Raw genomic sequence first — 27427 nt, 5'->3', positions numbered from 1 at the left:
AGAAGTCATTCTAAAAGGTATGAGGTGATATCTCATTGAGGTTTTGATTTGTATTTCCCTGGTAATACGGGTCATTGAACAGTTCTCATGTGCCTGTTGGCCATCTGTATGTCTTTGTAAATATCTCTATTCAGATTTTCTGTCCATTTTTAAATCAGATTGTTTTTGTTTTATTGTTTACTTCTTAATATATTTTGGATATTAAACCCTTATTGGATAGACTATTTGCAATTTTTATTTATTTATTTATTTATTTTTTACCATTCAGTAGGTGGCCTTTTCATTTTGTTGATGATTTGCTTGCTTTGCTGTCTGGAAGCCTTTTAGTTTGATACAGTCTCGTTTATTTATTTTTGTTTTTTTCCCCCTTGTCTTTGGAGTCAGATAACAAATAATTTTGCTAAGACCAATGTCAGGGAGCTTACTGCTTATGTTTTCTTCTAGGAATTGTATGGTTTCAAGTATTACATTCAAACCATTAATCAATTTTGAGTTAATTTTTGTATATAGGGTAAGACAGTGGTCTAGTTTCCTTCTTTTGCATGTCACCGTCCAGTTTTCCAAGCTTCATATACTGATGAGACTGTCCTTTTCCTGTTGTATATTCTTGGTTCCTTTGTCATAAATTAATTGACCATATAAATGTGGGTTTATTTCTGAACCCTCTATTCTGTTACATAGATATATATGACTGTTTTTATGTTAATAGTAAACTGTTTTGCTTATTACAGTTTTGTGGTATAGTTTGAAATCAGGAGTATGTATCTCCAGCTTATTTTTTCCCCTCAAGATCATTTTGGCTATGAAGGGTCTTTTGGGGTTCCCTACAGATCTAGGATTATTTGTTCTGGTTCGGTGAAAAAATGTCATTGGGATTTTGATAGGGATTGCTTTGAATGTGTAGATTGCCTTTGGAAGTATGGACATTTTAACAATAATTAATTCTTCCAATTCATGAACATGGAATATTTTCCATTTTTTTGGTGTCTTCTTCAGTTTCTTTTATCAGCATCTTGTGGTTTTCACTGAATAGGTCTTTCACCTCCTTGGTTAAATTTATCTGTAGGAATTTTATTCTTTTTGATTCAGTTGTAAATGAGATTGTTTTCGCAATTCCTTTCTGATAGTTCATTATTAGTATTTAGAAATTTGACATATTTCTGTGTATTTTGTATTCTGCACCTTTACTGTATTCATTTATTGTTCTAACAATTTTTAGTAATGTCTTTAGGGTTTTCTATATATGGTACCAAGTCATCTGCAAATAATGACAGCTTTACTTCTTCCTTATGAATTTTAATACTTTTTAATTATTTCTCTTGCTTAATTGCTTTGGGTAGGACTTCTAATACTGTGTTCAATACACGTAGCAGGAGTGGTATCTTTATCTTGTTCCTGATTTTAGAGGAAAAGATTTCAGCTTTTCACCATTGAGTATGTTAGCTGTGGGTTTGTCATATATGGCCTTTATTTTATTTATTTTTTTAAAGATTATATTTATTTGACAGAGAGCAAAAGAGAGACCATAAGTAGACAGAGTGGCAGGCAGCGGGAGAGGGAGAAGCAGGGTCTCTCCTGAGCAGGGAGCCCAATGCAGGGCTTGATCTGGGACCCTGGAACCATGACCCGAGCTGAAGACAGATGCTTAACTGACTGAGACACCCAGACATCCCAATATATGGTTTTTTTTTTTTTTTTTTTTTTTTTTTATATTGAGGTACTTTCCCTCCTAAAGAGGGAGAGAATCTCATGCTGTCCGGCCACTGAGCCTGGAGCCCGACTTGGAGCTTGATCTCATGACCCATGATATCATGATCTGAGCTGAAATCATGAGTCAGGTTCTTAAATGACTGAGACACCCAGAAGCCCCTATAATATTTTTATACATAACCATCTGTATCTATGTTAATCATTATAGGAACATGGATCATTCTAGCCTCTTCTTACATACATACACTTTGTACTCCAATAGTGTGATTCATGGCTCCCACCATCTGCTATTCATCTACTTAGTCATTTAATTCCATTATAGGCATATAGTGTTTTCACAATTGTTAACAATTTATCAACTGGAGAACAGTGTTTGTGTCCAGTTCCTTTTGCCTTTAGTCTTAACAGACTCCACTTATTTCCAAATTACTTAAGTTATCACCTTATTTCTCTACCTCCCTCTGTAAAATTGGTTCATACCTTTGGATTCTTTTGTAACATTCTTCATTGTACCCTGGAATCCTCTGATTTTCTAAATGATTTTTAAAATGTGCAAATGTTAGGTTTATTCTTTGTCCTATAAAGTTTTATGCTTTTGGAAAATACTCAATGTCTATGTTCATCATTACAGTAACATATCACTGTAAAGTAGTTTCTATTACTGTAACACAGAATAGTTTCTCTACCTTATAAAATATCTTGTGCTTTACCATTTGAACTCTCTCTTGCCTTGAACCCCTGGTGACCTCTGATCTATTTAGCATCTCTGTAGTTTTGTCTTTTCTAGAAGGCCCTATAATTGGAATTAAAGTATATAACTTTTAGACTGGCTAGTTAGCAATATGCATTTATATCTCATCTGTATCTTTTCATGGCTTGATAGCTTGTTTATTTTTTATCACTGAATAGTATTCAGCTGTATGGATGTACCACTATTTTGTTTATTCCTTCATTTATGAAAGACATCTTGGTTGTTTCCAGTCTGTGGAAATTATGAATGAAGTTGAGATAGAAACATTTGAATGCAGATTTTTGTGTGGGCATTAGTTTTGAAATCAGTTGGGTAAATACCTAAGAGCACAGTTGGACCATGTGGTTAGGCTGTGTTTAGCCTCATAAGAAACTGCCAATCTGTCTTCCAAAGTAGCTGTACTGTACCATTTTGCATTCCCACTGGAAATGGATGAAAGTTTCTGCTGCCCCACATTCTTGTCAGCACTTGGTATTTGTTAGTGTTTTGGATTTTAACCATTTTAATGGGTATATAGTAATAATTTATTGTTGTTTTAATTTGCAAATTCTGAATAACAAGTGATAATGAGCATCTTTTCATTTTTTTTTCTTATCAATTAATTGTATATAAATATATTTTAGTGTGGGGACTCTAGTTCTTTTACCCATTAAAAGTTTTTTTTCTTTTTATTGAGTTTTAGGAGTTCTTTAAATATTTTATTACAAGTCTTTTATCTAATATTAATTTCACAAATATTTTTCCCAGTCTGTGACTTTTCTTTTTATTCTCTTAACAGTGTTTTTTTCAGAGTAGAATTTAAAATTTTAATTTTAATGCAAGTCCAACTTACTAATTTCCTTTTTTATTAGACTGCGTTATTGGTTTTGTGTTAGAAACCAGCAAACTCAAGATCATTAGAATTTTTTCTGTTTTCTTCAAAAAGTTTTAGTTTCTCATTATCACTTAGGTCAGTGATCCACTTTGAATCAATTTTTGTGTAAGGTGTACAGTTTGTGTTTAGACTCTCTTGTATGTGGATGTCCAATTGTTCAAAGAAAATTTGTTGAAAAAACTTACCTTTTCTCCATTTAATTGCCTTCTCTCCTTTGTAAGATAAGTTGAAAATATGTGTGTGGTTCTGTTTCTGGACTCGTTTTTCTGGTTCACTGGGCTGCAATTCCATTCTTTCACTGCACACTAGCCTTTATAGTAAGTCTTGGAATCAAGTAATGAAAGTCTCCCAATTTCTTCAGCATTTCATTTCTCCTTTAGTTTTCAAGCCTGTTCTAGGTATTTTGTCTTTTCATTTAAACTTTAGAATCAGTTTGTTGATTTCTGCACAATAAATTCCTGGGAATTTGATTGGGATTGCACTGAATCTATGGGTCAAGTTGGGAAGACTTGACATTTGATAGTACTGAACACTGAACATAAACAATATTTAATCTACAATTCATGACTGTATCTCTTCAATTTTTTTGATCTTTTATTTATCCATTGGTGTTTTAGTTTTCTACATAGAAATCCTCTATTTTGTACATAGTTTATACCTTAGTGTTTTATTTCATGTACTATTGTAGGTGGTATTATTTTTTAAATTTCAAATTCCAGTTATTTACTCCTGATATGAAGGAAAGCAGTTGACTTTTGTATATTGACCTTATATCCTTTAACCCTCGTGTAATCACTTCTTAGTTCTGAGAGGATTGTTTTTGTTGTTGTTGTTGTTTTTTGTCAGTTCATTGGAATTTTCTTGAAAATGCAACTATGTCATCTGCAAATATAGATAGTTTTATTTCGTTCTTTACAATCTGTATACCTTTATTTTTCTTTTTTAAAATTTTTAAATTTATTTTTATTTATTTTTTATTTTCAGCATAACAGTATTCATTATTTTTGCACCATACCCATTGCTCCATGCAATCCGTGCCCTCTATAATACCCACCACCTGGTACCCTGACCTCCCACCCCCCGCCCCTTCAAAACCCTCAGATTGTTTTTCAGAGTCCATAGTCTCTCATAGTTCACCTCCCCTTCCAATTTCCCCCAACTCCCTTCTCCTCTCTAACTCCCCTTGTTCTCCATGATATTTGTTATGCTCCACAAATAAGTGAAACCATATGATAATTGACTCTCTCTGCTTGACTTATTTCACTCAGCATAATCTCTTCTAGTCCCGTCCATGTTGCTACAAAAGTTGGGTATTCGTCCTTTCTGATGGAGGCATAATACTCCATAGTGTATATGGACCACATCTTCCTTATCCATTCATCCATTGAAGGGCATCTTGGTTCTTTCCACAGTTTGGTGACTGTGGTCATTGCTGCTATAAACATTAGGGTACAGATGGCTCTTCTTTTCACTCCATCTGTATCTTTGTGGTAAATACTCAGGAGTGCAATGGCAGGGTCATAGGGAAGTTCTATTTTTAATTTCTTGAGGAATCTCCACACTGTTCTCCAAAGAGGCTGCACCAACTTGCATTCCCACCAACAGTGGAAGAGGGTTCCCCTTTCTCCACATCCTCTCCAATACATATTGTTTCCTGTCTTGCTAATTTTGGCCATTCTAACTGGTGTAAGGTGATATCTCAATGTAGTTTTAATTTGAATCTCCCTGATGGCTAGTGATGATGAACATTTTTTCATGTGTCTGATAGCCATTTGTTTGTCTTCATTGGAGAAGTGTCTGTCCATATCTTCTGCCCATTTTTTGATATGATTGTCTGTTTTGTGTGTGTTGAGTTTGAGGAGTTCATTATAGATCCTGGATATCAACCTTTTGTCTATACTGTCATTTGCAAATATCTTCTCCCATTCCGTGGGTTGCCTCTTTGTTTTCTTGACTGTTTCCTTTGCTGTGCAGAAGCTTTTGATTTTGATGAAGTCCCAGAAGTTCATCTTCACTTTTGTTTCCTTTGCCTTTGGAGACATATCTTGAAAGAAGTTGCTGTGACTGATATTGAAGAGATTACTGCCTATGTTCTCTAGGATTCTGATGGATTCCTGGCTCACATTGAGGTCTTTTATCCATTTTGAGTTTATCTTTTTGTATGGTGTAAGAGAATGGTCGAGTTTCATTCTTCTACATATAGCTGCCCAGTTTTCCCAGCACCATTTATTGAAGAGACTGTCTTTTTTCCACTGTATATTTTTTCCTGTTTTGTCGAAGATTATTTGACGATAGAGTTGAGGGTCCATATCTGGGCTCTCTACTCTGTTCCACTGGTCTATGTGTCTGTTTTTATGCCAGTACCATGCTGTCTTGGTGATCACAGCTTTGTAGTAAAGCTTGAAATCAGGTAACGTGATGCCCCTCCATTTTATTTTTGTTTTTCAACATTTCTTTAGCGATTCGGGGTCTCTTCTGATTCCATACAAATTTTAGGATTTTTGCTCCAGCTCTTTGAAGCATACCGGTGGAATTTTGATCGGAATAGCATTAAAAGTATAGATTGCTCTAGGTAGTATGGACATTTTAACAGTGTTTATTCTTCTGATCCAAGAGCATGGAATGGTCTTCCATCTTTTTGTGTCTTCTTCAATTTCTTTCATGAGGGTTCTGTAGTTCCTTGAGTACAGATCCTGGAACAAACAGCTTAGAAGCCACGAAAACAGAATCAGGGAAATAAATGATGCCATGAAACGTTCCAATGTCAGAATTATTGGAATCCCTGAAGGGGAGGAGAAAGAAAGAAGTCTAGAAGATATAGTGGAACAAGTTCTTCATGAAAAATGGAATGGAACCAGTGTTCATGTACTAGAGGCCGAAAGGTTTCCCCCCAATTTACAGATTCTCGAAAGTCCTTGAGACACCTAATAGTAAGAATGAAGAATTATAATTGTAGGCAGAACCTCTTGAAACAGCTAGGACAAAGAAGATCCTTATGTACAGAGGAAAGCCCATCAGAATAACGTCAGACCTGTCCAGAGAGATTTGGCAAGCCAGAAAGGGCTGGCAAGATATATTCAGGGCACTGAATGAGAAGAACATGCAGCCAAGAATACTTTATCCAGCAAGACTGACATTCAAAATGGATGTAGAGAGGGGGCACCTGAGTGGCTCAGTGGGTTAAACCTCTGCCTTCGGCTCAGGTCATGATCTCAGGGTCCTGGAATCAAGCCCTACATCAGGCTCTCTGCTCAGCAGGGAGCCTGCTTCCCCATCTCTCTCTCTCTCTCTGCCTGCCTCTCTGCCTACTTGCGATCTCTTTCTCTGTCAAATAAATTAATAAAATCTTTAAAAAAAAATGGATGTAGAGATAAAGAGTTTCCAGGACCAGCAAGGCTTAAAAGACTATGCAACCACCAAGCCGATACTGCAGGAAATATTAACGGGGCTTCTTTGAAGGAGGAAAAAGCCCAAGAATAGCATTGAACAGAAATATAGAGAAAATCTACCTTTATTTTTCTTGTTTCATTACACGTGCTAGGATTTTCAGTGTGTTGTTGAACAGGGAGTGACAGAAGACATTCTTGCCTTGTTTCTGATTTTAGGGGCAACGCATCCAGCTTTTCATCATTAAGGAGATGTTAGTGATAGGTTTTTTGTTTTGTTGATAGATGTGTTTTAATAAATTGAAGTTATTTCCTATTGTTACTTTACTGGAAGGTTTTTTTTTTTAAGTCATGAATGGATATTCAGCTTTGTCAAATGCTTTTTTTTTTTAATAATATTTTATTTTTTATAAACATATATTTTTATCCCCAGGGGTACAGGTCTGTGAATCACCAGGTTTACACACTTCACAGCACTCAGCAAAGCACATACCCTCCCCAATGTCCATAATCCCACCCCCTTCTCCCAAACCCCCTCCCCCCAGCAACCCTCAGTTTGTTTTGTGAGATTAAGAGTCATTTATGGTTTGTCTCCCTCCCAATCCCATCTTCTTTCATTTATTCTTTGTCAAATGCTTTTTATATGTCAATTAATATGGTCATATGACTTTTCCTGTTTTCTCTTTTGAAGTGGTGGATTAATATTGATTTCTTTTCAATTGTTGAACTTGCCTTTACATACCTGGAAAAAGTCCCAGTTGGTCATGGTGTATAATTCCTTTTACTCATTCTGGATTTGACCTCATGGCATTAGTTGAGGATTTTTGTGCCAATGCTCAGGGGAGATATTGGTTTGTAGTTTTTCTTTCTTATAATGTCTGTATCTGATTTTGGTATCAGACTAGTACTGGACTCAAGGAATAAATTAGAAAGTGCTTTCTCTTCTTTTGTTTTCTGGGAGAAACCATAGAGAATTGGCATGGTTTCTTTCTTAGTTTTTTAGAAATAACTCATGAAACCACCTGGGCCTGGTAAAGTTTTGGGAAGATTATTAATTCACAATTCAATTTATTTGATAGGTATGGGAATATCCAAGTTATTTGTATCTCCTCTTGTAAGTTTTGGTAGTTTGTGCCTTTCAGAGAACTAGCATATTTCATTTAAATTATCAGATTTGTGGGCATAGAGTTGCTTGTGATATTTCTTTATTAGCCTTTTAATGTCCGTGGGCCCAGTGATGGTGACTCTTCTTCATTTGTGATATTGGTAATTTATGTCTTCTTTCTTTTTTCTTAATTATCCTGGCTAGACATTTATCAAATTTGTTGATCTTTTCAAAGAACCAGTTTTGGTTTCATGATTTTCTTTGTTGTGCTTCCATTTTTAACTTGATTAATTTCTGTTCTGATTTTTATTATTTCTCTTCTGCTTGCTCTAGACTTGATTTTCTTTCTCTAGTTTCCTAAGGTGGAAGCTTGGGTTATTGATATATATTTCTTATCTAATGTATGAGTATAATTCTGTGAGTTTTCTTCTTAATAGTGTAAGTATTGCTTTTCCTACATCTCACATATCATGGTAAGTTTTATTTTCATTTTCATTTAGTTAAAAATTCTTGAAAACGTCTATTGAAACTTCTTCCTTGAGCCATTTGTTCTTTAGAAGTATGTTGTTTAATCTCCAAATATTTGGGAATATTCTTGGTATCTTTCTATTATTGATTTTTAGTTTACTTCACTACTTTTTAGTGCATTTAATGGTTTATATTATGTTTTCTTTTAATATTTGTTAAGGGTGTTTTTATGGCTCAGGATGTGCTCCATCTTGAAACTTGAGAATAATGCATATTCATCTGTTGTTTGGCAGCGTATTCTATAAGTACTAGAATACCAGCTAGATCAAATTGATTAACAGTGTTGTTGAGGTCAACTTTATCTATATTGATTTTCTGTCTACTTAAAGTATCAGTTATTGACCAGGAGATGATAAAGTTTCTTTCTAGCTATAATAGCAGATTTGTGTATTTCCAGTTTTAACCATATTGCCTCCCATAAGAAACATCTTTAAAAAACCAGATAAAATATATGAAAGAACTATTTATAAACCTTCAATATCAGGCAGTGTGGGGCATTGATTCTTTAGAAAGAGAAATTAAATGAAGTGAGTCCTACAATTGCTCCAGCTTCCTGCCTGGGGAGAGTTCCAGGCCATAGCTCAGGGAGGGGGATCTCAGGTGTAACTAAACATAGAAGGGAGCACGTGATCTTTGTTCAATGAATGGCGAGGAAAGGAAAGTTACAAGAATAGAGGAGGTAGAGCCACTAGACTAGGGTGCATCCAAGATTGATTATGGATGAAATGAGGTCTTACGTGGGTTTGGGAGGCCAGTATAAGAGGGATAGAAAGACAAAGATGGTGATGTTGCAAAGTATTATATAAAAAGTGGTACATGTCCAAGACTGTTTCATAAAGGTAAAGGTTTGTGGAGGGAAATTATAAAGATAGACTTGAAAGGTACCTTGGGAAACTTGTGGAAACTCATGAGTTTTAATGTAATGTTTGATTTTATCGGTGGATTGGTGGCTTTTTAAATGTAAAATAAAGCCAGGAAACTCCCTTAGAAGTAAGTTTTTTCCCTAATCCCAATACAATACAACACACACACTCTCTGTCTCTCAAACATAGCTAACTGCTTTAGACAACGGGGAACAATAGGGTGACCAGTAGTCCCAACCACACCACCTCTGATACTTCCTCAGAACTGCTCAATTTTCAGAGCATAGAACTCTTGCTGTAAGCTAAGGAAGTCCTTGAGAGATTCAGACAGACAATCATAGGACGAAATGGGTGTGGAATGAAGATGAACCAACTGCCAGGTAATAGGACTGGAAGGGAGATTGAAAGTAGGCAAGGAAACGCATTAAGAGCTGCTGCTTTGATTTAGGCAAAGAAGGATAGGGGCATGAATTACAACGGCAATAAAGACAGAAAGAGGTTCATGGAAGAAATACATAAGGGAATAGTAGGTTGGATGTGAAAGAAGGAAGGGGAAGAGCATTAAGATGCTCTGAAAGAACTGGATAATTCATAGACCCTTGACCTGGTACACTTAAAGGGCCAGGACAATATTAATAATACTTTGTGCTTACGTAATTCACTTAGGGTCAAATCTAAAAGCTGCTCTTGGTGGGACCTATGGCATTCTAGTTACTCTAGACAGTTCTTCTGTTAGAGGGGGGACTATAACAGCGCCTACCTTATAGGATTCTTTTCTAGCATTTGAAGATAAAACATTAGAATTGATGCAGAGGAATTTTTCTGCAGTCAAATGCTCTACCACTGAGCTATACCCCCATGCAGAGGAATTTTTCTGGAGCAGATTTTATTAGCTCTTGCCTTTATTTAATTCTTAATTAGCACCTCTGTTTTCTTCAACATATTGAATTAAAATGCTTTTAGTGTATTTCTTTGTCTGGCTTTTTAGTATCTCATGAATAATGTGAAAGTATTGAGAAACAAAAGAAAAGGGATTATGCAAATGCTTGAAATATTTAATAATACATTAAAGTAGTCTTGGGGAACTGGAAAAATTACTAAAATTATATTGGCTTTTTTTTTTAAGGTCGTTTCGGAAAAAGAAAGTTTAAAAGAGAGAATGCATTACAAGCCAATAATCCAATGAATTCTTTTAATTAATGAATAATAAGATAACATATTAATTTTTCTGATATACAACAGCCAAGCCAAAGAATTTAAAGAATGAAAAGGAAAAAAAAAAAAGAATGATAAAACAAACTCTGAGGTTAATTAGAGGTAATCTTTCAAACTACCTCATGTGATGCCTTAGGATGTTTTTATTTTAGGGCCAGGACATAATTCTTGAAGCAATTGATATGTCTTTAGATCCTTTCTCCTTGCCAGGAAACTCAGCCCCTGAGCTGCCTTACAGCCTACCTTCTAGATCCCAGGCAGCTTTGGAAGAGATTCCCTATGCTTGCTGTAACCTAGAGAGAGCTCTGTGCACCTTCTCTCTCCCTTTTATTCTCATACCAGTTCCCCTTCTTACTTAATTTAATAAATTCCCTTAAGTTAACACTTCCTAGTGGATTAGAATCATGCAAATTGACGTTAATGCTGCTAAGTGCAAGTTCTATACTCAGACTCTCTAGATCCTAACAATAGTGTGACAAGGATATTAGAGAAGGCTTAACCCACAGGGATAAAATTCAAACTGGTGGCATTCACACTTAATGGTGGGCTTGCTGGATGAGAGATAATTTATTTTCTCAACCCTCATAGGAAACCAGTGGGTAATCCTTGGCTTATTGTAAGCTTAACAGCTTAAAAAGGGAATGTAAAGAAATTTGCTTTGATGCAGGTGTTGCCTAATCCATGATACAACCTGAGAGCTAATAATGTGTGTATTCAGGTATATCTACTGCAGAACATTAGTGTTGTGTTGCTGAATATTTTACTCAGCCACTCTAGAAAAGGACATTTCCCTGTACTGAATGACACTACATCTTGTTTATATGGCATTATAAGCTAAAATGCTATTTGCTGCAAATAAATATCTTACCTGTCAAGAGGCTGCCTGTTGAATATTTGCATGATCTAATCTAATTTTTTCCCCCTCTGCTTTGTGAACTCATTTTTGGACTTTTTTTTTTTTTTTAACTGATAGTTAAAATAAGTTAGACAAAGGGAAATGAGCTTAAATAAAATACATAACAATCTAGGTTGCTGATTACAGAGAATTCTGGAAAATGTCTTGATGGGGGGGCGCCTGGGTGGCTCAGTGGGTTAAAGCCTCTGCCTTCGGCTTGGGTGGTGATCCCAGTGGGATCGAGCCCCACATCGGGCTCTCTGCTCAGCAGGGAGCCTGCTCCCCACCTGCTCTCTCTCTTTCTGCCTCTCTGCCTACTTGTGATCTCTGTCAAATAAATAAATAAAATCTTAAAAAAAAGAAAATGTCTTGGTGGGGAGCATAGCATTTTTGATTTTGCTTTTGGATTTCAATTATGTGTGCCATTCCTATGTGTCATCACTCTATATAATTAAGAACTGGCTGTATGTTCCATAGCAACACAGCCTGTAATCATTGGTTCTGATCTGTGACTCTCATTTAACCTAGGTTAAAATAGAAGTAGAAATTGGGTCGCTTTTATTTTTTTTTAACTTTCTTCCACTCAATTCCAATTTGATTTTTTTTAACCACTATAAAATATTTGTGCAATATTGTTACTGGTAAATGACACTGGTATATCACTGATAATGTGACAATTACTACTTACAAATGGAAAAGGATTTCTTCCTCATTGAGCTGTGCCCTGGGATCCTACCACATGCAGTTGGACAAATAAAATGAACAATTTTCTATTTTTGTTCTCTTTGTACATTTTAAAAAAGATTTCATTTATTGGAGAGAGAGAGAGAGAGAGAGAGGGCAGGGAGGATCAGAGGGAGAGGGAGAAGCAGGCTCCTCACTGAACAGAGAGCTGGGCTGGATCCCAAGACCCCAGGATCATGACCTGAGCCTACGACAGACCCTCAACTGACTGAGCCACCGAGATGTCTCCTGTTTGTACATTTTGTAGGTACTTTGGCATTTGAAAAATATAGTACATTTAGGTATAAATTACAGAAAATATTTTTTAATGCTAATTGAATCCATCTTTCCTTTTTGGACTCTTTGATGATTTTATACATATTCAACTCTTCTTCATCTTTCCAGATGTGTCTCATTGTTCTGCATGCTAAACCTGTAGCCATTTTTGTTTTGTGTTCCACAACCTAGATCATATATTTGTGAGACTCAACTCACTCTGAGTAGACTACTGATAAGTTCCTCCAAGAAAGAAAATTTCACAATTTGGCTTAAATATAACTTCTCTTGGAGAAGCTTTCTTTGTTTCTTCCCCCTTGACTCACCTCATCCCTTCCATTGTGTTTTGGGCAGTTCATTCCTTCCTTCCTTCATCCATCCATCTACTCCAATCACTGAGTGATTCTTGATGTCTTTCTCCAACCTGAAAACTTAGTGGAGGGTAACATAGCCTATCTTTGTTTACACTGTATCATCTGTTAATATATAAGTAGAGAACACATTTTTACCAAACAAATAAATACTTTAATAAATTTGACAAGTGCTGCATTTAGTACCTAAATTGAGTCTAAAATCCTTTCTGATAATCATATTGTCTACTATGGCTACTGGGGCTTTTTAAAGTGGGTGGTAATACTGTGTTTTGTTTTGTTGTGTTAATCTTCTGGCTCACTGTCTTTACCTTTGAAATCTTAAAATAAAAATTACATTTGTAATAGAAAGCTTGCTCCTTATTTTTAAAAATAAAGTGCTTATGTATAGTTGTGATCAGGTCACTCCTGATTTCAACTCAGGAAAAACAATGTCATTTTTAACGATTTTTTTCTTTAGTCAAATCCCTTAGTTTTATCATTCCATGTAGATCAGATATTAAAAGATTTTCATTGCTGCTACAGATTTCCTATAAGATCTGTTCACATTCCCAATCATTTTCTAAAGTTGTAGAGGAGGGAAATAAAGATTATTTGAATAGTACTAACACTGAATTTGAATAGTACTAACACTAACACCTTTTTCTTTTTTTTAACCCATTCCCCACCCATAGTAGATAAGCATCACAGTTCACCCTTTTAAAATTCTGACCTCAAAATTTCCTAAGAAATGTGACCCTAAAGGAAGTCTTTGCTTTTGATCCCCCCACCTCGATTTTTCATTCCAAGGCTAGTGGTCTTACGTCCCAAATGGAAGACTTTAGAGTCATACTGTCTTGAGAATGTGTATTGAAGGTCACCTAGTGCAAATGTTTACTGGATAACTGAATCCCTCCAGTAACATCCCCATAAGGTCTTCATGTAGCTTATTGTTGGGAATCTTCAGTGATCCAAAGTATCATTTCCCATGGCAGCAGAGTCTATCTTTATTGTCAGCTTTGACTGTTGCAAACTACTTCCTTATATTCGACTCTACTCATAGTTTCCACATATTTCTTCTGTGTTACAATTTGGGCTCATAAAGAGCAAGTTGTGGACATTGCTGCTATGAACATTGGGGTACAGATGGCCCTTCTTTTCACTACCTCTGTATCCTTGGGGTAAATACCCAGTAGTGCAATTGCAGGGTCATAGGGAAGCTCTATTTTTAACTTTTTGAGGAATCTCCACACTGTATTTCAAAGTGGTTGCACCAACTTGTATTCCCACCAACCGTGTAAGAGGGTTCCCCTTTCTCCACATCCTCTCCAACACTTGTTGTTTACTATCTTGTTAAGGCTGGCCATTCTAACTGGTATAAGGTAGTATCTCAATGTGGTTTTGATTTTAATTTCTGTGATGGCTAATTACTGATGTACATTTTTTCATGTGTCTGTTAGCCATTCATTTGTCTTCTTTGGAGAAGCATCTGTTCATGTCTTCTGCTCATATTTTGATTTGATTGTTTATTGTTTCATTTATACTTGGAACACAGGAATAGCATGGAAGACATTAGGAGAAGGAAGAGAAAAATGAAGCGAGGGGAGTCATAGGGGGAGAAGAACCATGAGAGACTATGGACTTCGGGAAACAAATTGAGGGTTTCAGAGGGAAGAGGAGTTGGGGGATGGGTTAGCCTGGTAATGGGTATTGAGGAGGACACAGATTGCATGGAGCACTCTTATTCATACAGTGAATCATGGAATACTACATCAAAAACTAATGATGTACTATATGGTGACTAACATAGCATCATAAAATTAAAAAAATAAATTTGTTGTAAAGTGCTTTTTTAAAAATTTTTTTTATTTTTTATAAACATATATTTTTATCCCCCAGGGTACAGGTCTGTGAATCACCAGGTTTACACACTTCACAGCACTCACCAAAGCACATACCCTCCCCAATGTCCATAATCCCACCCCCTTCTCCCAAACCCCCTCCCCCCAGCAACCCTCAGTTTGTTTTGTGAGATTAAGAGTCACTTATGGTTTGTCTCCCTCCCAATCCCATCTTGTTTCATTGATTCTTCTCGTACCCACTTAAGCCCCCATGTTGCATCACCTCATATGTAGTGTATATAAAGTGCTTAAAATATATGGTGAGTGCTGAGTGTGTATTAGTGATAGTAATCTTTTTTTTAAGATTTTATTTATTTATTTGACAGAGAGAGAGAGATCACGAGTAGTCAGAGAGGCAGGCTGAGAGAGAGAGAGAGGAGGAAGCAGGCTCCCTGCTGAGCAGAGAGCCCAACATGGGGCTCGATCCCAGGACTCCGGGATCATGACCTGAGCTGAAGGCAGAGGCTTAACCCAGTGAGCCACCCAGGCACCCCAGTGATAATAATCTTTACTATTACTTATTCCAAGAGTTCTGAGAAATGTTTATTTTAATACTAAATAAATAGGAAGGGTCTGTGACTTTGTTATGTTTTGAAGGCAGTGTCTAATATATTAAATCTAGACCTATAAGAATAAAAGTTACACATAAAAAATTCACAAACACTCATTTGTCCAAATTCTTTGACAAATTAGAACAGTATAGAATAAAGTTCTGACATTAGTTATTCGTTATGAGTGAGAGACCAGGTAGTATATTACAAAGTGTATTCTTCTCCTGTTTTTAATATCTTAAAAAACTGTATTAGCTTTTTACCAAAATGATTGTTTTTTCATATAAATCTTCATTTTTTAATTTTCTAATTTTTTAAAAAAGATTTTATTTATTTGAGAGAAAGAGAGAGAGAGAGCACAAATAGGGAGCCCTACCTTGTCAGATTTGATCCTAAGACCCTGAGCTCATGACCTGAGCTGAAGGCAGATGCTTAATGGACTGAGCCACCCAGGGGCCCCTAGATGAACATTTTTGAAAATATGGAAGCTTCTGTTAATTTTTGTCATTTTGAGATATTTTTTTCTGCTGATATATTTCAGCACCATAGCATGGCCTTTTCCAGGTTAAGATGCTTAGCTGAAACCTCAAAGAACCCCTGCAAGAGAGATTGGATTTTCCCTTCTCTCTATAATTTAGTTAGTGAGAGCCACAGCTGGGTAAGCTTTTGGGGGGCAATTATTCTCAACTGTTTTAAAGAACTTATATGAGGGAAATAGAAATACATTTGGGAAAATGTTAGAACCAAGTAAACAACTTGACTGTCTTAGGTCAAGTGCTAAGTCAGTCTTAACCACAAAGACTCACTGAGGACCTGTGGGATCCAGAGTGAGATACGTTTCTGAGAAGTCATTCTCCAACCATGCCTTCCATTAAGAGACCTACTTGGATGGTAGGGATGGTTAGAAAGTGCTTTTTTCATTGATTTTTTTAACCTATTTTTCTTCTTTATTATCTAATCAAAACAGTATAGCTTTGCCTAAAATGCAGTAAGAAATAGGTTAAGATGGAGTATTTGGAGATCTATGTATAGAAGTCTCTCAGGAGACTTCACTGGGGTCATGATTCAGACCAGACGAACCCTTCATTTTTTTATTTTTTATTTTTTATTATTATTTTTTTTAATAAACATATAATGTAATTTTATCCCCAGGAGTACAGGACTGTGAATCACCAGGTTTACACACTTCACAGCACTCACCATAGCACATACCCTCCCCAATGTCCATAACCCCACCCCCCTCTCCCTAACCCCCTCCCCCCAGCAACCCTTAGTTTGTTTCATGAGATTAAGAGTCACTTATGGTTTGTCTCCCTCCCGATCCCATCTTGTTTCATTTATTCTTCCCCTACCCCCCTAACCCCCCATATTGCATCTCTACTTCCTCATATCAGGGAGATCATATGATAGTTGTCTTTCTCCGATTGACTTATTTCACTAAGCATGATACCCTCTACTTCCATCCACGTTGTCACAAATGGCAAGATTTCATTTCTTTGGGTGGCTTCATAGTATTCCATTGTATATATATATATATACCACATCTTCTTTATCCATTCATCTGTTGATGGACATCTAGGCTCTTTTGATAGTTTGGCTGTTGTAGACATTGCTGCTATAAACATTTGGGTGCACGTGCCCCTTCGGATCACTACATTTGTATCTTTAGGGTAAATAGCTAGGAGTGAGATTGCTGGGTCATAGGGTAGCTCTATTTTCAACTTTTTGAGGAACCTCCATGCTGTTTTCCAGAGTGATTGCACCAGCTTGCATTCCCACCAACAGAGTAGGAGGGTTCCCCTTTCTCTGCATCCTCACCAGCATCTGTCCTTTCCTGACTTGTTAATTTTAGCCATTCTGACTGGTGTGAGGTGGTATCTCATTGTGGTTTTGATTTGTATTTCCCTGATGCCGAGTGATATGGAGCACTTTTTCATGTGTCTGTTGGCCATCTGGATGTCTTTTTTGCAGAAATGTCTGTTCATGTCTTCTGCCCGTTTCTTGATTGGATTATTTGTTCTTTAAGTATTGAGTTTGATAAGTTCTTTATAGATTTTGGACACTAGTCCTTTATCTGATAATGTCATTTGCAAATATCTTCTCCCATTCTGTCAGTTATCTTTTGGTTTTGTTAAATGCAAAAGCTTTTGATCTTGATGAAATCCCAGTAGTTCATTTTTGCCCTTGCTTCCCTTGCCTTTGGCGATGTTCCTAGGAAGACGTTGCTGTGGCTGAGGTCAAAGAGGTTGCTGCCCATGTTCTCCTCGAGGATTTTGATGGATTCCTTTCTCACATTGAGGTCCTTCATCCATTTTGAGTCTATTTTCATGTGTGGTGTAAGGAAATGGTCCAATTTAATTTTTCTGCACGTGGCCGTCCAATTTTCCCAACACCATTTATTAAAGAGGCTGTCTTTTTTTCCACTGGACATTCTTTCCTGCTTTGTCGAAGATTAGTTTACCATAGAGTTGAAGGTCTATTTCTGGGCTCTCTATTCTGTTCCATTGATCTATGTGACTGTTTTTGTGCCAGTACCATGCTGTCTTGATGATGACAGCTTTGTAATAGAGCTTGAAGTCTGGAATTGTGATGCCACCAACTTTGGCTTTCTTTTTCAATATTCCTTTAGCTCTTTGAGGTCTTTTCTGGTTCCATATAAAATTTAGGATGATTTGTTCAATTCTTTGAAAAAAATGGATGGGATTTTGATAGGGATTGCATTAAATCTGTAGATTGCTTTAGGTAGCATAGACATTTTCACAATATTTATTCTTCCAATCCAGGAGCATGGAACATTTTTCCATTTCTTTGTGTCTTCCTCAATTTCTTTCATGAGTACTTTATAGTTTTCTGAGTATAGGTTCTGTGCCTCTTTGGTTAGGTTTATTCCTAGGTATCTTATAGTTTTGGGTGCAATTGTAAATGGGATTGACTCCTTAATTTCTCTTTCTTCTGTCTTGTTGTTGGTGTAGAGAAATGCAACTGATTTCTATGCATTGATTTTATAACCTGATACTTTACTAAATTCCTGTACAAGTTCTAGCAGTTTTGGAGTGGAGTCTTTTGGGTTTTCCACATATAGTATCGTATCATCTGCGAAGAGTGATAGTTTGACTTCTTCTTTGCCAATTTGGATGCCTTTGATTTCTTTTTGTTGGTCTGATTGCTGAGGCTAGGACCTCTAGTACTATGTTAAATAGCAGTGGTGATAATGGACATCCCTGGTGTGTTCCTGACCTTAGTGGAAAGGCTCTCAGTTTTTCTCCATTGAGAATGATATTTGCGATGGGTTTTTCATAGATGGCTTTGATAATATTGAGGTATGTGCCCTCTATCCCTACACTTTGAAGAGTTTTGATCAGTAAGGGATGCTGTACCTTGTCAAATGCTTTTTCAGCATCTATTGAGAGTATGATATGGTTCTTGTTTTTTCTTTTATTGATGTGTTGTATCACATTGATTGATTTGTAGATGTTGAGCCCACCTTGAAGCCCTGGAATAAATCCACTTGGTCATGGTGAATAATCCTTTTAATGTACTGTTGAATCCTATTGGCTAATATTTTGGTGAGAATTTTTGCATCTGTGTTCATTAAGGATATTGGTCTGTAGTTCTCTTTTTTGATGGGATCCTTATCCCATCCTTATCCCATTTGGGGATCAAGGTGATGCTGGCCTCATAAAATGAGTTTGGAAGTTTTCTTACCATTTCTATTTTTTGGAACAGTTTCAGGAGAATAGGAATTAAATGTTTGGTAGAATTCCCTTGGGAAGGCATCTGGCCCTGGGCTTTTGTTGTTTGGAGATTTTTAATGACTGTTTCAATCTCCTTACTGGTCATGGGTCTGTTCAGGTTTTCTATTTCTTCCTGGTTCAGTTGTGGTAGTTTATATGTCTCTAGGAATGCATCCATTTTTTTCATATTATCAGATTTGTTGGCATAGAGTTGCTCATAGTATGTTCTTATAATTGTATTTCTTTGGTGGTAGTTGTGATCTCTCCTCTTTCATTCATGATTTTATTTATTTGGGTCCTTTCTCTTTTCTTTTTGATAAGTCTGGCCAGGAGTTTGTCAATCTTATTAATTCTTTCAAAGAATCAGCTCCTAGTTTCATTGATTTGTTCTATTGTTCTATTGTTTTTTTTTTTTTTTTTTTTTGGTTTCTATTTTATTGATTTCTGCTCTGATCATTATTATTTCTCTTCTCCTGCTGGGTTTAGGCTTTCTTTGTAGTTCTTTTTTCAGCTCCTTTAGGTGTAGGGTTAGGTTCTGTATTTGAGACCTTTCTTGTTTCTTGAGAAAGTCTTGTACCGCTATAGATTTTCCTCTCAGGACTGCCTTTGCTGTATCCCACAGATTTTGAACCGTTGTGTTTTCATTATCTTTTGTTTCCATGAAATTTTTCAATTCTTCTTTAATTTCCTGGTTGACCCGTTCATTCTTTAGAAGGATGCTGTTTAGTCTCCATGTATTTTATTCTTTCCAAATTTCCTCTTGTGATTGAGTTCTAGCTTCAGAACATTGTGGTTTGAAAATATGTAGGGAATGATCCCAATCTTTTGAAACTGGTTGAGACCTGATTTATGACCCAGGATGTGATCTATTCTGGAGAATGTTCCATGTGCACTAGAGAAGAATGTCTATTCTGTTGCTTTGGGATGAAATGTTCTGATTTTATCTGTGATGTCCTTCTGGTCCAGTGTGTCATATAAGGCCTTTATTTCCTTGTTGATCTTTTGCTTGGATGATCTGTCTATTTCAGTGAGGGGAGTGTTAAAGTCCCCTACTATTATTGTATTATCATTGATGTGTTTCTTTGATTTTATTATTAATTGGTTTATATAGTTGGCTGCTCCCATGTTAGGCACATAGATATTTAAAATTGTTAGATCTTCTTTTTGGACACACCCTTTGAGTATGATATAGTGTCCTTCCTCATCTCTTATTATAGTCTTTGGCTTAAAATCTAATTGATCTGATAAAAGGATTGCCACTCCTGCTTTCTTCTGATGTCCATTAGCATGGTAAATTGTTTTCCACCCCTTCACTTTAAATCTGGATGTGTCTTCGGGTCTAAAATGAGTTTCTTGTAGGCAACATATTGATGGGTTTTTTTTTTTTTTTTATCCATTCTGATACCCTGTGTCTTTTGATTGGAGCATTTAGCCCATTTACATTCAGGGTAACTATTGAGAGATATGAATTTAGTGCCATTGTATTGCCTGTAAGGTGACTGTTACTGTATATTGTCTTTGTTCCTTTCTGATCTACTACTTTTAGCATCACTCTTTGCATAGAGGACCCTTTTCAATATCTCCTGTAGAGCTGGTTTGGTGTTTGCAAATTCTTTTTGTTTTTGTTTTTCTGGTAGCTTTTTATCTCTCCTATTTTCAAGGATAGCCTAGCTGGATATAGTATTCTTGGCTGCATGTTTTTCTCGTTTAGTGCTCGGAATATATCATGCCAGTTCTTTCTGGCCTGCCAGGTCTCTGTGGATAAGTCTGCTGCTAATCTAATATTTTTACCATTGTATGTTACAGACTTCTTTTCCTGGGCTGCTTTCAGGATTTTTCCTTTGTCGCTTAGACTTGTAAATTTTACTATTAGGTGACGGGCTATGGACCTATTCTTGTTGATTTTGAGGGGGGATCTCTGTACCTCCTGGATTTTGATGCTTGCTCCCTTTGCCATATTATGGGAATTCTCTATAATAATTCTCTCCAATATACCTTCTGCTCCCCTCTCTCTTTCTTCTTCTTCTGGAATCCCAATTATTCTAATGTTGTTTTGTCTTATGGTGTCACTTAACTCTCTAATTCTCCCCTGGTAGTCCAGTAGCTGTTTGTCTCTCTTTTGCTCAGCTTCTTTATTCTCTGTTGTTTGGTCTTCTATATCACTAATTCTTTCTTCTGCTTCATTTATCCTAGCAGTAAGAGCCTCCATTTTTTATTGCACCTCATTAATAGCTTTTTTTATTTCAACTTGGTTAGATTTTAGTTCTTTTATTTCTCCAGAAAGGGCTTTTATTTATCAAGAGAGGGTTTCTCTAATATCTTCCATGCCTTTTTCGAGTCCGGCTACAACCTTGGGAATCATCATTCTGAACTCTAGATCTAACGTATTACCAATGACTGTATTGGTTAGGTCCCTAGCCTTTCGAATTGCCTCTTGTTCTTTTTTTTTTTTTTCTTTGTGGTGAGTTTTTTCTGCCTTTGCATTTTGTCCAGATAAGAGTATATGAAGGAGCAAATAAAATACTGAAAGGGTGGCAAAGACCCCAGGAAAATGCGCTTTAACCACATCAGAAGAGACCCCAAATCGTGGGAGGGAGAAAGGGGATAAAAATAAGTTTAGAAAAAAAAATTAAAAAAGAAAACAAATAAAGAAAAAATATAAAGAAGAAAAGAATATATATATATTTAATATATATATATATTATGCTAGTTTTTTAACTAGCATATCTTATATATATATATAAGATATGCTAGTTAAAAAACGTTAAAAAAGAAAAGGGTAAAAGTTAAAAAAAATTAGCAGAAGAAAAAAAAATTAAAAAAATTAAATTAACCACAAAAATAAAGAAATATGGGGAGAAAGCCATGAGTTCCGTCCTTTGCTTTCTCCTCCACTGGAATTCTGCTGCTCTCCTTGGAAGGTGAACTTTGTCTTGGCTGGATTTCTTATTGATCTTCTGGGGGAGGGGCCTGTTGTAGTGATTCTCAAGTGTCTTTGCCCGAGGTGGAATTGCACTGCCCTTACCAGGGGATGGGCTAAGTAATCTGCTTGGGTTTGCTTTGGGGAGCTTTTGTCCCCTGAATGCTTTCCGTAGAGTTCCAGAGGACAAGAATAAAAATGGCAGCCTCCCAGTCTCTGACCCAGAGGAACCTAGAGCTCCCGTCCCCACTCCTCAGTGCGCCCTCAGAGAAACGAACCAAATCATTCCCGTCTCCCTGGCCTCTGGCTGTGCTCTGAGCTCACCCAGCCTGTGACCAGTTCACTTGAGAGCTCACTCCTCAGCTCTGTCTCTGTAGCCGGCTTCCCTGGTCTAATACCTGTGAGCTCTGTGACACTCAGACAACCCCAATCCTTCTGTGACCCTGCAGGACCTGGGGCCACACTGGCCCTGTGTGGGCTTCACCTGGTTTAGCCTCTGGAGCAATGTCCCTCAGTGGAGCAGACTTTTGAAAGTCCTGGTTTTGTGCTCCATTGTTCCACCTCTTGCTGGGAGCCGGCCCCTCCCCCTGCAGTCTGTCTTCCCGTCACTTTGGATTCACTTCTCCACTGGTCCTAACTTTCAGAAAGTGGCCAATTTTCTGTTTTGTGTTTGCAATGGTTTGATAAGCTATCTAGCTGTTCTCCTGCTACCTGATGTAGTCTCAACCTGCTACTTCTCCGCCATCTTCCTTTTTTCATTGATTTTTAAATCTACTGTTAAAAGAGTGTCCATAGCAGAAGTGGTCTTTGATGCTAAGCCATATTTCAAGAATAAGTAATTATAATTATGTTCTTTTTATAGCATCTGTGACACACCCATGCATGTGCGCACACACACACACACACACAGACACACAACCCATTTGTCAGAATCAGCTTGGACCAGCTCACAAAAAGTCCACTGTTAACTTTCCAGCCATTCTGAAAACTGCTTGATATAAGACAAGTAATTTGAAATTTGCCACAGTGGAAGCATTTTCACCATGGAAATCGGTCAGTGCTATGGATCAAAGCCTTTTTTCCTCTTAGGCAGCTGGTTGGTAAACACTAGTCCACCTGTGCCTCAAATATTTCTGTAAATAAAATAAAGGCTATTAGCATTGAAATTGGTTTTAGTAAGAAAGTTAATATGAAAAGAATAAATAAATCGGGTATTTTTTTTTCCTTTCTGTGTTCTCAGGGATACGGAAAGACCGAAGAGGAGGGAGAATGTTGAAACACAAGCGCCAGAGAGATGATGCGGAGGGCAGGAATGAAGTGGGGTCCTCTGGAGATATGAGGACTTCCAACCTGTGGCCAAGCCCACTCTTGATTAAGCACACTAAAAAGAACAGCCCAGCCTTGTCTCTGACAGCCGATCAGATGGTCAGTGCCTTGTTGGAGGCTGAGCCCCCCATAATCTATTCTGACTACGATCCTTCTAGACCCTTCAGTGAGGCTTCGATGATGGGCTTGCTGACTAACCTTGCCGACAGGGAGCTGGTTCACATGATCAACTGGGCAAAGAGGGTGCCAGGTAAGAATGCTAAGCTCAACATTTATTTTGAGAGTTAATATTTACTTCTGACCCGGTTGTGCTGTCACGGGAGACGTGGGGTGAAACAACATCTTGCTATTGAATTGGTTTCACGGTTCCTTCTGAATTTGTTAATTTTTCTATCAACATACCACAATTCTCCTGGAAATTAGGAGATAATGTTTCAAAATCAAAATGTAGAAGATTAAAGTCTTTAACCTGGCATTATTTTTAACCAAAAAATCTGGGATGTTCACAACCCAGGAAGTGCATGTACTATTATGTGTTGCTCTTGTCAGAAGTTTTTAACACCATGATCCATGCACTACAAATTATAATATTGAGAACTTTTGTTCAAAGCAACTCAATTATTAGTAGACAATTTTACCTTAAAATATTTTCTTTTAAGATCTTTGTGGACTAAAGAGATAATAATAGGTGTTTTTACTGAATGCCAGTTATTTACTCAGCTGTCAACTCTTAATATTTTAGGAGAAAGGTAATACAAAGGAACAATAAATTGGGTTCTCATCCCTGAGAAGGGCCTGTAGAAGGAATCATTGGCTGAATGACACTTGGTCCTTCAGTTGGTTCTCTCAGAATTGGTGTTCCTGTAAAACTTGACTATTGCTCTTGTTGTTCAGGGAGAAGAATTCTAGTTATTATGGAAACAAGACTAGAAAATGACCTCCTCCATGCCCCAACATATCCATTTAGGAACTGATGTAGGTGAACCAAGGCAAGAGGAAGTTAAATCTTTTTTCTGGGCTTATAGATCAAATGAGTAATGCTTTTGGACAGAGATTGTCTTGTTTGGTTTCCTTTAATAGATGAAATTAATTATTGCCTATGACACATGGAATTTTATTAAACTAAATAAATGTGGAGTCTTATACTTGCATTTCAGAGTTCATTGATTATCGACCAAGTGAACAAATGTCTGGCCTTAGAGACTATTTAATGTATTTGCATATATTAATATATAAACATGTGGTCCTTTGAATAAGGAGCCAGCAATGTTTGAACCCAACTTGATAGGGGGTATCCATGTAGGTGATGGAGATTGCATTAAATGGAGACATGAGAATTGACAGGCATATTTAGATTTTTAGGGTCAGTCCAACTGGCAAGTAAAAAGTGTTGTCCATCTCTGAAATTAAGATTTTTATTGGGCACCTGCCTAGCTTACCATTCTCAGGTGAAGCAGATCCATGTAAGAAGATATTGGAATCTAAATGTAACAAAGTTTTAAGCTTTGTCTTTATATTTGTTACTCCCTTTGTAAAAAATACCTTGGGAGGGGTGACTGAGTGGCTCAGTGGATTAAAACTTCTGCCTTCAGCTCAGGTCATGATCCCATGGGATCAAGCCCCGAGTCAGGCTTTCTGCTCGGCAGGGAGCCTGCTTCCTTCTCTCTCTCTCTGCCTGCCTCTCCGCCTTATGATCTCTCTCTATGTCAAATAAATAAATATAAAGAAAAATCTTTAGAAAAAAAAACCTTGGGAGAAGAGAAAAAAACAAAACAAAAGAAAACAAATTATGGCCATAAACCTGAGAATCAACTCTTTTAAATTTTATTTTTATTTATTTATTTATTTTTAAATATTTTAGTATTTTATTTATTTGGAAATGGTTTACATGTTTAATGAATTTACCTTAGTTTTTCGCTTAACCTAAGTCAATAAAACTCTAAAGTTTTTTGGTTACCAAAAACCAAAAAACAAACAAACAAAAAAACCAGGGAAGACTAAATATTTACCAATTTTTTGATAATTTTATCTACTCCTACTTAATTTACTTATTTTTTTTCAATTTTTAATTTTTTAAATTTCTATTCAGTGTGCCAGAATTCATTGTTTATGCACCAAACCTGGCTCCATGCAATACATGCCCTCCATAATACCCACCACCAGGCTCACCCAACCTCCCGTGACCACCCCTTCAAAACCCTCAGATTGTTTTTCAGAGTCCATAGTCTCTCATGGTTCGTCTCCCCCTCCAATTTCTCTTACTCCCTTTTATTTTATTTTATTTTTCTAGTGTTCTAAGATTTATTTTTTATGCATCACACCCAGTGCTCCATGCAGCTACCTCTTGGTTGCTGTTAAGTTTTGTTGTCCTGTAAGCATATATTTTCCTTCTTGAAGTCTTGGCAGTATTCATTTCAGAGCGCTGTTGCATACAAGTATATATCTTCACACTTATCTATAGATTTCCATCATGACATTTGTATAATTATAAAAACCTGAAGGACATGTGGAATAACTGGAATGAGGTTCAAGTACATTAGCAGTAAATGAAGAATTCGTGACAATAATCTTCTAAATTTGGGAATGAAATGGAGACAGAAATCAAGGGAAAGAAAATATGTCCGTGCTGAGCTAACCCATTGTTAAACACAGAGTTAAACAAAACTTATGATAATTAGATGTATAGCAAACCCACTTGATTATATTAGATTAAAAGTCCAAAATGATTCCAAAACCCTTGGACCAAACTATGATTTATTACTTGATGGTTAAAAAAAGAATTATAAAGGCAGAAATGAAATTGTTTGTGTGTGCACTATTGAAATACAGCTGTTGTAAATCAAAAGCCTACTTGTCTGACCAAGCAGAATAAAAATAGTCACTGATTTTAAAAAGATGAAAACTGAAGGAAGAAAAAGTCTTTAGGAAAAACTTTGAAGATGATTGTCAAGCTTTACAGAAAACTGACAAAATCACATTTGGAAAGCTTTTATATATCCAAATGCCATCTGTCATTTAAAAAAAAATAGTCCATCCCTAAAATCTAGTATAGGCAATAGTGCATTTCTATGGTGATGGTTTGAGGTTAAAAGAGACGAAGTACAAAGCATTTCTGGTAAAAGTAGCAAGAAAGCCAGTTCTAGAAGTACTTGGAATTTACATGATTCAAAAACCTGCCTGGAACATTTGGTTAATTTTTATTTTTTATATTTAGTCACTTAAAAGATTTTATTTATTTATTTATTTATTTATTTATTTATTTATTTATTTATTAGAGTGTGAGTGGGAGGAGAGCTGAGGGAAAGGAGAGAGAGAGACTCTTAGGCATATTGGATCTCTGGACCCTGAGATCATGACCCGAGGCAAAATGAGGACTCAGATGCTTAACTGATTGTGCCACCCATGTGTACATTGGTTAATCTTTAGCTACTATCAATAGAACAGAAATTGTGAGTTGACTTCATTTTTTAAAACTTCAGTTTTCTGGGGTGCCTGGGTGGCTCAGTGGGTTAAGCCTCTGCCTTCGGCTCAGGTCATGATCTTAGGGTCCTGAGATCGAGCCCCACATCGGGCTCTCTGCTCAGCAGGGAGCCTGCTTCCCTCCTTTCTCTCTTCCTGCCTCTCTGCCTACTTGTGATCTCTATCTGTCAAATAAATAAATAAAATTAAAACAAACAAACAAACAAAAAACAAAAAGAACTTCAGGTTTCATGAGGTATAATTGACAAATAAAATCATAAGATATTTAAAGTTGTGGCGATTTGATATATTTGGGCTTTGTGAAAGGATCCCCTCTCATCTAGTTAATTGACACATCCATCGCTGTGCTTTATTCTTTCTTTTTTTTTTTTTTTTTTGTGGTGAGAACATTTAAGTTCTTCTCTCAACACATTTTAATTGTATGATACTGTGTTATCAATTATAGTCATCATTATTTACATTAAATCCTCTGACCTTTTTCATCTGATAGCTGACAAATTATATTCTTACCAACCTCTCCCTCTCTGTCCCATTCCGCAAAGCCTGGAAACCACTTTTCTACTCTGTTTCTAGGAATTTGACATTTTTGTCTCCTTAAATTCCACATCTAAGTGATATCAGACAGTATTTCTCTCTTTTTGTCTTTGGCTTATTTCATTTAACATAAGGCCTTAAGGTCTATCCATGTGTTACGAATAGCAAAATTTCCTTTTTTCTCATGGCTAAATAATATTCCATTATATCTGGATCTAGCTCTGTCAAATCCTACTTGTTCATTTATCTGTTGATAGACACTTGGGTTGTTTTCCTCTTTTGACTATTATGTATAATATTGCAGC

General features: G+C 36.5%; 1 protein-coding gene across 7 annotated transcripts in view; it reads left to right on the top strand.

Moving 5' to 3' along the window:
- The window catches only part of ESR1 (estrogen receptor 1), a 427341-nt gene that overhangs the window by 227735 nt on the left and 172179 nt on the right, over positions 1-27427 (top strand). For all 7 annotated transcript variants that reach the window (XM_059176760.1, XM_059176756.1, XM_059176758.1 and 4 more), the window contains one exon: positions 23023-23358. In XM_059176760.1, coding sequence (XP_059032743.1) covers positions 23023-23358 — 336 coding nt within the window. The remainder of the gene's footprint in view (positions 1-23022; positions 23359-27427) is intronic.

Source organism: Mustela lutreola, chromosome 6, assembly GCF_030435805.1.
Source record: "Mustela lutreola isolate mMusLut2 chromosome 6, mMusLut2.pri, whole genome shotgun sequence".
Classification (NCBI taxonomy): Eukaryota; Metazoa; Chordata; class Mammalia; order Carnivora; family Mustelidae; genus Mustela; species Mustela lutreola.
The sequence above is the reverse complement of the archived record's forward strand: the minus strand, read 5'-3'. Positions and strand labels throughout refer to the sequence as shown.